The sequence below is a fragment of the Morone saxatilis genome, unplaced genomic scaffold (assembly GCF_004916995.1).
Source record: "Morone saxatilis isolate NCDOM2014 unplaced genomic scaffold, NCSU_SB_2.0 Contig20, whole genome shotgun sequence".
Lineage (NCBI taxonomy): Eukaryota > Metazoa > Chordata > Actinopteri > Moronidae > Morone > Morone saxatilis.
The window spans coordinates 13,668,619-13,682,517 of NW_023339763.1; the positions used below are offsets into that span (position 1 = coordinate 13,668,619).

The 13,899-nt window shown below is 39.5% G+C and overlaps 1 protein-coding gene across 1 annotated transcript; it reads left to right on the forward strand.

Annotated features, from left to right (window-relative positions):
* Window positions 1–556: 556 nt before the first annotated feature.
* pitpnab (phosphatidylinositol transfer protein, alpha b) lies at window positions 557–13,496 on the forward strand. Its single transcript, XM_035666870.1, has 10 exons — window positions 557–702; window positions 5,457–5,487; window positions 9,307–9,452; window positions 10,212–10,303; window positions 11,223–11,230; window positions 11,517–11,591; window positions 12,042–12,125; window positions 12,220–12,297; window positions 12,875–12,985; window positions 13,356–13,496. Exons 1-10 carry the CDS (start codon window positions 686–688, stop codon window positions 13,494–13,496), a joined length of 783 nt encoding a protein of 260 aa, XP_035522763.1. The 5' UTR covers window positions 557–685.
* The last annotated feature ends 403 nt before the right edge of the window (window positions 13,497–13,899 follow it).

Here is a 13,899-nt window from a genome sequence, read left to right on the forward strand (position 1 = left end):
GGGTGTAGCACACTCTCAAGAAAACCGGTTCAGAGAAGCTCGAGGCCTGTACCATTTATTTATATTTGGTGGTTTGTCGGTTTTTATATTTTCTTTTAATCCGCTGTGTATCTGTGTTACATATTCCCTCTCATGGCATTGTTGTTCAATTTTACATGATTCTAATCTAAGCAGGCGTGGATTACCCAGCCTGCTTTATCTAATTCATAATATGTCTGTGTTATGTTTTTTTAACCTGCTGTACTCTGCCACTCCTATAGAACATGGGCTTTTAGCAGATCCCTCTGAATTAATCTGCAGTTTTAATACAAAAACAATAACTTGAACTTGAGGTAGGCCTATATATTTATTTATTATACATGTACAATTTGGCCCTTTCAGTAATTATGTCTAGGGTGTGTGGACCCACCACAACCAGAAACCACCTCCTGCTGAACCATCTCTTTCTGTGTGTATCTGCTCTGCAGGCCTCGGTGCTCTGCGCGCAACAGCAACGCCGCGCCGCGGCCCCGATCAGGAAGTGAATTTGAAGAAAATAAGCGACTGTGGAGGTAGAATGACATAGAGGGGGAGAGGTGGGAGAGAAGCAAGCGGAGAAAGAAGAGACTATCGGAGGGAGGGATCGACCCTGTTTCTGGACCCGTATTGAGCCGCTGCCCTCTGGGATACACCGCACCGCCAAAAAATGCTCATAAAGGAATTGTAAGTAGAAGTGTGTGCATGTGTGTGTTTGAGAGAGAGAGAGAGGAGAATGTGTGCGCGTTTATCCGTCATGGTTTCGCAGCGCTGACATTGTGGCCAGTCGCCCGAGAGTGGAATTACAAGAGTGCGGCCAGGCTGATGTCGACATCCCCTATCTGTCTGACTACATGTCCATCATTTTTCATGCAAACGACACTCCATCACCTTAAAGCATTCACCGAATAAAGCGAGAGATAATAAAGCGGCTGTAGTTGCATCAGCAGCCGGCGCAGGATGGCTGTGCCCTTCACATTTCTGCATCAAGTGAAATCGGGAGGCTTTGACTCTAGCGGATAATAAAATGTCACTTGCTCTGGTGCGAAAATGACGGATGCTCGAGAGGAGTGTTGGTGTTGGTGTTGGCGGTGAGGTAGAGATGGCTGGTGTATGTAAGCCGCGCCGTGCCGTGCCAGCGTCCATCCCTGCTGTAAGCCGCTGTGGCCATGTTATTGATGCGCGGTGAAGGTGAAACGAGTGATGGGAGCATTCCCGCATTTACCTCCGGAGGAATGGAGATAGGGGAGTTGTGGAGGGATGCTCAAGGGGAGAAGTGGTGGGAGCGGGGCAGGTAGGGGTGATGGTTGCACTGGACGCTTTTTTTTTTTTTGGGGGGGGGGGGAAATGGCAAATGGCGAGGTTTTGACGCACCAGTCAGAGTGTGACAGCTGGGGCCGAGAGGACGGGATGGCATGTAAAGTAGGATCGTGTCGTGCAAAGGGGAAGATTTGGGTATTTTTAACACGTTACTTTAACACATTGCTTTTGCAGGCCTTGGTGTGCTGGAAGGATAAATGACTGAGGCCTACTCAGAATCAGCTGGTGGGTAGAATAAGGGTAAGGCCGTTGGAATCGGATGATATTGGCCTTCAAATAAACTGATATTACTCATAGTTGTCCACCTCAGACAGTATAGTGGTTCCTTCATTTTCCTCCTAACTGGTGTTAGTGTGCACCAGACTCATTTTGCCTTAAGTAGCTTGTGACCCACCTGTAAAAAAAAAAGTCATCAGTCTGGTCTCCTCCACCTTTTTAGTGTTACAGTATAGTTTTAGATGCTTCTGCACCTTATTATCTATGAAATGTTTAATATTTTTCAATATATTCTATGGCAAGGTCAGGGCTACACTACTGTAATATGGCACACATTTCAGCTATCGGCAACTTCAGCCTAAAAATAACATCTGATGAAAAATCTATACTGATCAGAGTTTGGCTTAAATTATCAGCATTCGCTATTGTCTTGATTTCTCCAGCACATGCCTTTAATCAATTAATGGCCCAGCACAAAAAGCTCAGGATGAGAGTGATGGCATGGCTAAAGATCTGAAGTGATTAGGGAGAGTCTGGGTCTCAGCAGTCTGCCTGGAAATTAATTAAATCGGTCACGATTAAATGCTGAATGCACCCTGTCAACACACAGCCACATAGAGAGGCCTGTACATGCGCACACACATGCACCAAGATACCATCATGGGGGTCAAGAGACAGTGAATTGATACATTTCTTGCTGTAGCACAGACAGGTTTTTTTTTACTCTGTGCTGCTCACCTGAACCACTGACCTAAATCACTCCTGGTCCACTTTTTCTCCACTTCCACGAGCTTTGGCAGGTGTTCAGCAATACAAGAGCCACTTTGGAATATACAACGCGATGAAGAGAATGTAATAGAAGCAGCGAAAGAGTAGAGACTGAAAAAAATGGATAAGGCGAGGAGACAGGAAAGATGTGCAATGCCGGAGAGAAGAGGGGTGTTTGTTTTCTGAAGCGACAGAGAGACACCTGATCTTCCTGTCAAGACCTTTAGACCAAAGAGATGTGCAGAGAGAGAAAGAGAGAGGGAGGAAGCACTGAGGTGACTTGACTTGTTTAACTAAAGTCCAAATGCTCTTTTTAACATTTACCCCATAATAAGGTATATGAGACTGGTTTAGAGAAAAAGGTGTGAAATAAATATTTTATCTAGCCGACACATATAGCTATAACACTTCAATGTAAAGAAAATTAGAAGATATACTGTTAGTTCAGTTGTATTTCAATACTGTGATTTGACATCACAGGTTTTTACTGTCTCTGCCTTCCTTGCAGCATCTGGTCTCCCGTCCAATGTCTGGCTGGGACTCAGACCCAGATTACATTCAGTGGCGAGTGGGATGCAGGATTATGGAATGTAGGCATACATCGCAGTAACAAAACAATCAACAATGCTGCCTACTGTACATGTGCACACTTTAAAGGAGGTAGTGCAGTGTGTTTAAGTCATGCTTCTATTATAAAAGCTCAGAAATTGTGAGTGCGCATGTGTATAGCATGAGTCTTTTTTCACATGTTAATACTGTATGTGTTTGAGGGTAGATCTGTGAAGCGTATTGGGGCTACATTATCAAAGAATAAAACCGAAACATTCCTAAAGTTGCCATGAACTTGCACCCTTTTCACTCATTTTGACCAATTTCAGGTCCTCCGTCACCAGCAATAACTTGTAAACAGCAATGTGTTACTTTGATGTTATTCCTGACTGCTTGTAATCCATACAAAGCTGCAATGGGGGTGCTTATTACAGATTATAGAGTAGATTATATTACACATAGGAGTTACATGCAAATATCAGTGGGAACGTTATTGGATTTCTGATATTATTTAGCCAAAGCAGCAGTGTGGATCAACACATTAACCTACAGTTACCTTAAAGGTGAAACACTGATCATCAGATCATAATGGCAAAAGTGTCTGTGTAATAAATTTCTTAGGTAAATACTGCAGAGAATGGCTACTAAATTGTGTATTTCATCATACATGTATATTAAAGAGAATTACACAAGAGTAACGGGTTGCTTTCCTTATTCTTGTTGCACTATTAATGGATTACTAAGCCACTTTTCACCCTTCTTTCCTTTTTGCATTGGTTTTGTAGTGCAGCATACTGTACGCACACTCCTAGCCTTAAGTTTCACCATTATCTTTGATTTTGACTTTCACTGGGCTTGCTGTCAGTCCAACTTTGCACAAAAACATATTTGTTCTTGGCTCATTCTCAAAGAGTGCTGGGGTGAATGTCATCATTTTGTTGGTGGCGTGTGCCAGTGGGAGCCGGCTCCATTTCCCAACAATCTTTTGTAAACACAGTGGTGAAACAGAAAACATGTTTGCCACAAACAAAATATGGCAAAGGGCAAAACAACACAAACACATGAACCACAAAATGCATTTTGTATGTGAATAATCGTATTGTAAATATAGTACATATGCATTTTTGACATTAGCTTACTTGGATGTGTATTTAGTTTCTATCCCATAGGAGGTGCTGGTCTTCACCAGATCTGCAGAAACATGCAAGTGTTTTTTGTTGACTATAAAAACTTTAGAAATTATTAAAAACTTTAAAATATGTAAAATGCCCGGAAAATTAGAGAATACAATGATCAAAGGCGTGGGTGTGCATACAGACCAGAATCAGGAAGGAAGTGCAGTCGGCGAATAAACAGCTTGTTGGTTTGCTCTGGGCAGAGTAGCCTTTGTAGTCTTAGATAATGGGAACCTTTATTCAGTTATGGAATTAATAGTTTCATTTATTGTAACAAGTAGTTACATGTTGGAATAATTTATTTAAAAAGTATTAAAAAAGTATACAAAAAAATGTATGGGCCCTTTAATATTCAGATGTGTAGCTCCAAGTGCCACAAAGAATCCACAGCTGCTTAGTACACAAAAGTGACCACCCTGCACCTTATCCACACCATGTCCTGATTCTATAAAATAATAATAATGATCGATTTCTCCTCATTCTCCTATAAAGTATATTGTTAAATGGTTAAAAACCTTTTTAGAAGAACTGCTCAGCCAGGCTTCACATCTCAGTCTTTGCATTTGATCTTGCTGCTTTCCTGCTCCAGTGAAACATACTCTCATCTTCGCCTCAGAACAGCAAAGAATAGATCATTTATTCTCTCCTGATCACTCAGCGTCAAAGTGAAATGCGAATTTAATATTACGTAACAGGCAGGGTTTTTTTTGTTCCATTAGATTTTATTATCCTATAATTATTGTTAATAAAACATAATGTGTCATGCCAAACAACTGCGATAACATTGAATGCAATGTCTGCTCTATGCTCGGCAAGAAGTAAAATTCATAAAAAAAAAAAAAGAAACAAACAAATCCCTGCTGTTGTTCTCCAGCTCAGCTGAGGAGTCCTCCACAGCATCATGGAAAAGACGCATGTTTGTCAGATAATCGGTGTCCAGATCTGTGCTGAGCTGAATGGTTAAAAATGTCAGATCACGTTGTCAGTGTGTCACTCACAGGATTTCTCCAGGCTAATCCCATCCACAGAGGTGGTTCATTATTACCAAATTGAAGCATGATAAATGTGATATTATAATGCCTCTAATTTATTACAGGCTTAAACAACACTCACACTGTGTTGGATTGTTCACAGGGAAAATAGACATTTTGAGCTTAATCAATTTAAAGGCAAAGTGATCCAAAAGCAATCCTTTGGATCTTGACATCCTGTTTTCTTCACTGTATTTGATTTGACTGTACCTGCCTGCTGTCCAATGTATGTTAAGTCAACCAACATCAACAATATTTAGCTTTACCAAATCAAGCCTTCATAGTTTCAAGACACAAACTAATACAACTTCAGGAGGAGCAAAGTTTGATTGTTGCTTCATGATTTTTTGAATAACTTCCCTAATTTCTCCTTCTCTTCCAGTCGAGTGATTCTTCCTATCTCTGTGGAAGAGGTAAGTTTAATTTGAGCATATTTCTCTCTGAAATAAATGAAATCATACAGGTAAAGCGCAAGTGGGGTATTTGCATCATGTTTGTGCAAATTCTTTATGAATGCATGCTCATTAATATTTGTGTGTGTGTGTTAGCTAAAATGGCTCAAGGTTCAGCTTTTATCTGATTCTTTGGAAAAGTGAAGGACAAGTGTCTGCCACCACTATAGTTGCTCTTTTGTGGGTAATCTTTGGACTTTTATATGTTTATTTTTAAGTTGTGCATATGTTCTAACACATACATAAGACATACATATTTTTTTTTTATAACATATCCACTGCCACTGCAAAAATATGCAGCCGTGATTACATTGTGAGAAAAACTCCATCCATCATATTGAAAAGAGTCAGCAGTCGTTCACTGTCCTCGTCCTCTTTCATGTGTCCCTCTGTCCCCTGCTATCCTCATTTCTATTGCAGTTTGCTCCTCTATTCAGGCCTGCATTGTAAATGAGTCACCTGAAACTATACTTCCATGACTACCTCTGTATCCCCCACCTGCTGTCAACCTGACATTTATGCATTATTTGCACATACATGAGAGTAATCTGCTTTTGGTAGAAACATTTCACCTGTGCTGTTTAGTAATGACAAATAAATATGTGTTGACAACTGTAGCCAGCAAGCACTTAATCTGCACTTACACACTATAAACAGCTCCAAGTATGAGTGTAAAGCACCAATGAGGGCTCAAAAACTAGATAACCGGTTTGCAGCCGGGATCAGAATGACATATTTGTTCTTTACATCCTTGTGTATTTTTCACAGAATACACTGAATATAAAAAAACATCTTTGTAATATTGAGTTGCAACCTTACCTATTTTCAAAGATTTAAAACTGTAACATTTTTCCTTTAACATATCTGCTTTGTCTGGCATTAATATAGAAAGTCAAGTTTCTTCTCATTGATGCAATTCATTGAAACAGCAACTAATCATTGTGCCACCTCAGTCATAGGACCGCAAGAAGCCAAATCTAAGATTTAGAATAATTTTCTGATTGATGAGATCTGTGCTTATACTTACATATTTTTATTTTCAGTCCACCTTAAAGTCACATGGCAGTGGACTGACCAATACATCACACTGATTTCATCTCCTTGCATTTCCTCTGGCTTTAGATCTGCAATATGTTGCTTCTCATTAACTGTGTCTTAATAGCCTTTATCTTTATCATATATCTCTACATAATGAGGCAGGTTTCCTCTAGAGCAGCAGGCCTGGAAACTGTATGACAGTCTGCATGCTATGTCACAATTAGATGCTGGAAAAGTACTAAGAGAGAATTATTTGACTACAATATGATCCACAAAGCCTGAATACAGTTGAGTAAAGTCCCCTGTGAATCACATCCCTCCAGAGCTTCAGTTCCTCTGTCACTCTCTCTACATCCCGACTCTCTGAAGCAGCAGTCTTCAGTTATTTACAACCAAATACCAGATATGGAGGTTTGCAGTCCAGCTGAATACTTCAGGGGAGTAGTGATTCAATCCATCATCCATTTGATTTCCATTTTTTCACTTTTTGCCCATAATGTGATTTGATTTGATTCTTTCAAAAAGCTCAACAGTTGTATCTTTACTTACGACTCTGGATTCATCTCTTTGAACAGAGGTTTTGTTTTGGAGCGTATAACCCCTGGAAAATTTACTGAATTGGATTTCCTGTATGTTAACTTGCCGCCAGGAGCCGTCTTTAACCTAAAGCATTATCAGTTGTTTTATTTTGGTGAAAGAAAGAAGTTCTGGTATAACCGAACATGGCCTCACCTCACAAGGCAAGGTTGAATTATATTTGTCCAACACTGTTACCCAGGAGGCTTTGCTGTTCCTGCATCCCATTTATTTCTGTCGGCAGATGTGGTATCTGCAGCTGATTTGAGGGAACAGACTCTTTATATCTTTGTTATTTATATAATATCTTTGTTTTCCATTGCTGCTGTGGAGCACACAAAAGGTCGTACGGTCATGGTTAAAAGGAGCAGTCTCTGAATAGTCACCTTTCACCTTTTACTGATGCTTTTTTTTGGGACACCTTCTTCCAAAAGTCAGTAAAATAATTGGCTCGCAGTTTAGCAATGAACACAGTGAGTTGCCATTAAGTGAAGGCATTGATCAAGGTTTAACCACCCAGTTCCACTGCAAATATATAGGACTTGTCCTCAATTCACTATCCTTCTTAATGTATGGCGTATGAGTTATCTGGAATTACTACAAAAGTCTAATCAGTTCTTGGCTTGCCTACGGCTGTTCTGTTACTGGTCAGGGAAATCTGTGCCTGGAGCTCTGAAATTTCCTCCAGACAGTCAAATTAATTGATACAAGAGAAAATGTTCTTGATGGAGTAAAATAATAACAATTTAATAACTTGAAATGAGACTGATTTGTAGCTGATTTGTAAGTGTTTGCTTCCTATAACTGCAAAAAAGTAAAAACTGCAGCTACATCAATCAGCTGAAATAATGCCACATACAGCATCACACGTATATATTGGACATTATTTTATGTGTGTTTTGGTGTTTTTTTAGGTGAGGAAATCCACAGTAGGGTTAATCAAGCACTTCCATCCCTGCACCCCATTAGAGTAAAATTGCACAATTGAGTTTAATAGAAAACATTTTAGCGATCGAAAAAAATTATGTTAGGTTTTTTAATGCCTTTCTGAAATTGTTTATATGCACCAATTTTCTATCAAACCATGTAGAAGATAAACCAATTTCATCACAGACAGCAGCTCCAACTGTCCACAAATCATTACATCCTTAAGACTTTTTTTGAAATTGTTTCCATTTCAGTTGTAGTTTATTTGTACTTTTGTGTATTTATTGTGCTTAATAAGTACAGATACTGGTAAATAGGTAGATTTTTTTTTAAACTTATATTTCTTATTGTTGTACTGTGCTTATCTTTAAACTTTAACTGTGCTCTATATACAGTATACACTTCAGTAATTCACTTTCATTGCTAATCTAAAATTCTGCTTGAAAGTGAAGTTAAACCTTCTCTACTGAGCTCACTGGAGGTTCAGGAGGGGGCAGGAGAGCATTCGATCATCTTTTGACTCTGAAGCAAGACATTCTGTCAAACTCAGTTGCGACTTGTGCGCTATAAAGACAATCTACAAAAAACAGTTGTGACAGGCTTCAACATGACTAATGGGTTTGTAACTAATACAAACTTGTCATTGTCAGATCCACTCTGGTTCCTAGATTGTGGTTTTCCTCTGTTGCCTTGTTATATGTGTGTAAATATGAAACCTATAATATTCTCATTGTTTGATTTTACACAATGGTGTTGTTGACAATGGAATACAAATATCTGTAATCTCTATAATAAAAAATCGACTTGTTCCATCTTTGTGATGTTGTAGTGTGTCTGCACTTGGCCCAGCTTTGTGCAGAGGTTATATGGTGGATTAGAGGTGATTAAGAAATGAAAGGAGCCATTGTCCTGTGTTTAAACACTCACATGCACACTCAAGATCAAGAAGAAAGGGGAATGAGAGGAAGAAAGGGATGAAAGTAGGAGATAGTGTTCAGTTTGAGAAAGAGGGAACAAAAACAGTGCAACAAAAAGAAGTTGACGGGACAAGAAGACAAAAAAACAAAGACAAAGAGTGTATGGGAGAGATTATGAGGATTCCCAGGAAAAGAGAAGGTAGTGATCAGAAAAAGGATCAGAAGAAAAAGTTAATCCACCACTTAAGATTTAAATAGATCAGATGATGTATATGATGACATGACTTCAGTGTAACCAGTTTTTTTCCCCTCTTTTTTTCAGTACCAGGTCGGCCAGCTGTACTCTGTGGCTGAGGCCAGTAAGAATGAGACAGGTGGAGGAGAAGGAGTGGAGGTGCTAAAAAATGAGCCCTACGAGAAAGAGGGGGAGAAGGGACAGTACACACACAAAATTTATCATTTGCAGAGGTAAGCAGTTGTCCGTTCACTCAGGAAGAGTACTTCATTCATTTCAGGCCACAGCTCTTGGCTTGGATCCATTCATTTGTTTTTATGATTCAGCCTATTACCCCATTACTTTAAAGTCAAAGCCACAGGACTGTGGCCCGTATCAGGGGAGTGATTCGCAAACCCCAGTGTCAAGACGTCATTAGGATAATAGGCAAGGGTGTTATTTTAATGCCCACGCATGCAGACTCTATTACTTAAATCATGCAGTGTGCACCAAAATCTAACCTTAATTTTATTAACTATGTTTTTTCCCCATGTATCTAATGTCTCCTGATTTAAATATAGAACTTTGTTTGTGTTGATTCTGGCGGCCCCTGTGGATAAAAGCAGTAGCGTTTCCCCCGTCTCGTTTTGTCTTATTTTATGGTGAATCCGACCTGTTGGCAGGTAGTGGTGGCAGTGAAGGTGAAGTCAGTAATTCTGGAGAAAGATAGCTGATTGTTGAGTCCCAGGTCGTCAAACATTGATGCTTTGAGTAACGGTAAATGGGAAACAAACCAAGTTGTTCAGAGCAAGCCACACAACACAACAGGTTGCGTTCATGCTCCCAGGTCGTCAAATATTGATGCCTTTGGTTGCCTAAGTGTCTGTATTTGACAACCTGTGAATGAGACTCAACAACTATCTTTCTCCAGAACTATTAGCCAAACCATTAAGAATAACTATAGAGAAACATTAAACTTACCTTGGTTTGTTCTTCACTCATCTGTCCTGCAGTAAAGTGCCGTCATTCGTCCGAATGTTGGCTCCATCTTCAGCTCTCAACATCCACGAGAAAGCCTGGAACGCATACCCATACTGTCGCACAGGTAGCACACACACACCTGACACCTTTACATGGCAGCAAAATAACCCCTCATGTCATTTCAGGGTTACAGAAGTTGACACTAGTACAAGACATGATGTAGGAAATAAAAGATAAGTTAAAGTTAAAGTAAAAAACAAGCAGCAGATACAGTAGTGAGAGTTTCAGTCCACAATAAAATGAAAACAGGACATTTTTGGCTATGCTTAAAATATAAACAGGCAGCCCATCGATCCATATAAAGAGGTCCCATGAGTCAGCCCCATCTTCCAAAGCTAGCTTTTAATACTGAGCACAGACTCGTAGGATACAATCTCTACCACTAAATCTACCCAATGTACCCAAACCTGGTAGCTATTTTGCGATGCCTCAGAATAATTCTGGAGGCTGCAATCTTACCCACTATAATAACTGAAAAACGCACACTTTGATGTATTCATATATTTCATATTCATTAAAAAGGACATATTCTTCTGCACTTAATCCTGAAAGAGTGAGAATACAATTGACTCAAATTACGTAGAGGTCACATAGGAGGCTCTGTCAAAGAGATTGTCGATCTCTGGGAACCTTTCTGTCTCTCTGTCTGTCTCTCTGTCTGTCTCTCTCTCTCCCTCTCTCTCTCCCTGTCTCTGGGTCTCTGTCACCTTGAAGAAGTCGTTGAATAATTAACTGTATGTCCAGTGAGAAGAGCCATGCAATCACTCAAGCCTTTCAGGCTGAGATTACACACACACTACCAACTGCCTGACAGCCATCTGTCATACAAACACACAGGACAGTCAAAGGCACAACCTGAATCTACACACACAGCTGTAGGTTCTTGTCCTCTGTACATTGTCCAATACTGTAAATGCTGTCACATTTCTCATATGTTCTTTCTCTCTGTTTGCTCCTGTGCTTTCTTTCTTCTGGCTCTGCAGTTATCACTGTAAGTATTTTTTTGTTCTTTTTTGTGCTTACAATTTTCATGTATGTTGACACAGCAAACTGATGCTCATAGAGAGAGCAAATTAACTTGAAAGTTGAGAAAGAAATGTGATCTTTTTCAGCAACAGCCACAGCAGAGATAGTCAGACGTTGTTACTCTGTTTGTGCTGGTGTATGTGTATGAGAGCACTGACAGTTGTATTTTATGTTTTTTTCACTCGCTTACATTTTATTCTGTAGATGTATCGTTCCATCTTCACTGCTTTCTATTCCTCCTTTCTCTGCAGAACGAGTATATGAAAGATAACTTCCTGATCAAGATTGAGACATGGCACAAACCTGACACGGGACACCTTGAAAATGTAATTAGTAAAGGCTGTAATGAGCTGACATGGTGTATGTGTGTGTTTGAGCTGCATGATGAATTTTTAATGAGCACTTTTGGGATGACTTTAAACAATGCATGTGGCAAAGAAAGTGTTCTAATGTTGGATTTTAAATCAAACTGTATCTCACACCATGTATGGATATCTTTTGTTTATTATTCACTTCCTCCACTGTTCTGGAGTGCCAACATTTCCCACTGTTACAGTCTGTTTACTTGTTTTCTAATTAAAAAAACTGCTCTGTGAATTCTTATGAACAACCTACAGAAACAATCCCCTAGCTATATGCTTCCATTGTAACTTTAGGACAGAGCTCCTATATATATGAATATGTTAATGAACTGCTTGTCTTGTCTCTCTGTTGTATGTGGGCCTCCTGCAGAGCCTCGTGCCTGTATCTAGCTGTGCTCTGTGCTTCTGTTTCAGGTACATGGTTTGGATGCAGAAACCTGGAAGAAGGTGGATGTAGTCTATATCGATATTGCGGACAGAAGCCAAGTGGAGCTGAAGGTGAATATGTGTAGCTTTAAGATCCATAATCATCCATGTCATCCTTGTCAACTCATCCATGTTGTTTAATATGGGTTTTCTTGTCACTCTCCAGGACTACAAGCCAGAGGAGGATCCTTGCAGGTACAAGTCAGTGAAGACAGGACGAGGCCCTCTAGGACCAGACTGGAAGGTATGCGTTGTTGTAGATGTCTCAGTTGGTTTAGACACATTTAAAACCACTGAAATACATGATAAACAAAGACCTCTGATAAAGACCACATTACTGTTGATTATGGATGTGCAAACAAAAAAACATCATTAGCACCCATACTTGTTTCTTAAGAAGTACAATGTTCAGTCAATGTGGAAACTTAGGTCCTGTTTTTTCTGGGAATTTATCAGTTTTGGCAACCAGGGATATAAGCACCTACCAACAGTTGTTGTTTGGTCTAGTATTTTTTAAACTCAATATAATATATCTGACTATTTAAGGCCAACAAACGGTTGATAAATAAGTATATAAATATATGTTTGCACTGTGTAATTGTTGGTATTGTAGAGAAAGACCCTTTAAATTGGCTCATAGGGAAATTTAATTTACAAACAATACAATGTAAAAAAGCTAAATAATTTAAATGTTTGTTGTTTGGGGGAAACTCACAACTTTATTATGTCTAAAATTGTGGCTGTGGCCCTGAATATAAGAAACTGAATCTTTGTTAACAAGTCAAAATACCATGTATGTATATGTGTCTGTGCACTTGCAGAAAGAGCTTCCTAACAAGAAAGACTGCCCACACATGTGTGCCTACAAACTGGTCACTGTCAAATTCAAGTGGTGGGGCCTGCAAAATAAAGTGGAGAACTTCATTCAAAAGGTTTGTTTACAGTTCAAGCTGTGGTACAGGTTGTCACTCATATGACATCCAGGTAGCCACAGGTCAAAGTCAGCCACTGAGGAAGGATTGTTGACAACAAACTGTAACATGATGGAAAATGTTGCATGAATACAGTACAAACAGTGTCTTACATCTTGCTAGCCGGAGGTACCAGTGGAAAAGTACTACTCACTTTAATGCTGTACATATGGGCTGCACCAGCCTCTAGTGGACAAGCAGAGTAAAGCAGGATGGAATTAAAACATCTGTAATAATCAAACAGCTTGATTTTATTATTTGCACTTCAAGCGCTTCCTTTCTTCCAACCGCAATATGACACTTCTCTTTGTCTTCCTCTGTTGTTTCCCAGCAAGAGAAGCGTTTGTTCACTAATTTCCACCGTCAGCTGTTCTGCTGGATCGACAAATGGATTGACTTGAACATGGAAGACATTCGTCGCATGGAGGAGGAGACACGCAAGGAGCTAGATGAGGCAAGTGAAAAAGATTGAGTAGAGCCAGAAGATATGATTTCTTCCAATAAGTATGTTATTCCTAATGCAGTAATTCAATCACTGTCTATGTTGATGTTAATTTTTTGTTTTTCTTGTGTGGATCAGATGAGAGTGAAGGACCCAGTGAAAGGGATGGTGGCTCTAGAGGACTGAGGTTGTGTTGAACCGTGAATGCTGCTGCTCATCAGGTGATGTTTACAGCAGAGAAGAAAATCTTCACATTTTAGAAGCAGGAACCAGAATTTTTGGGGCATTTTACTTAAATGACATGAATAATTAATCGATTATCAAAACTGACCTCGACTAACTGTTAAAGCATAAATCCTTACTAGTGTCGTGTTATTTTTCAACTTTAAAATGCCCTCCTCAGTATATCTCGGAAACAATTCTTTAATACCCA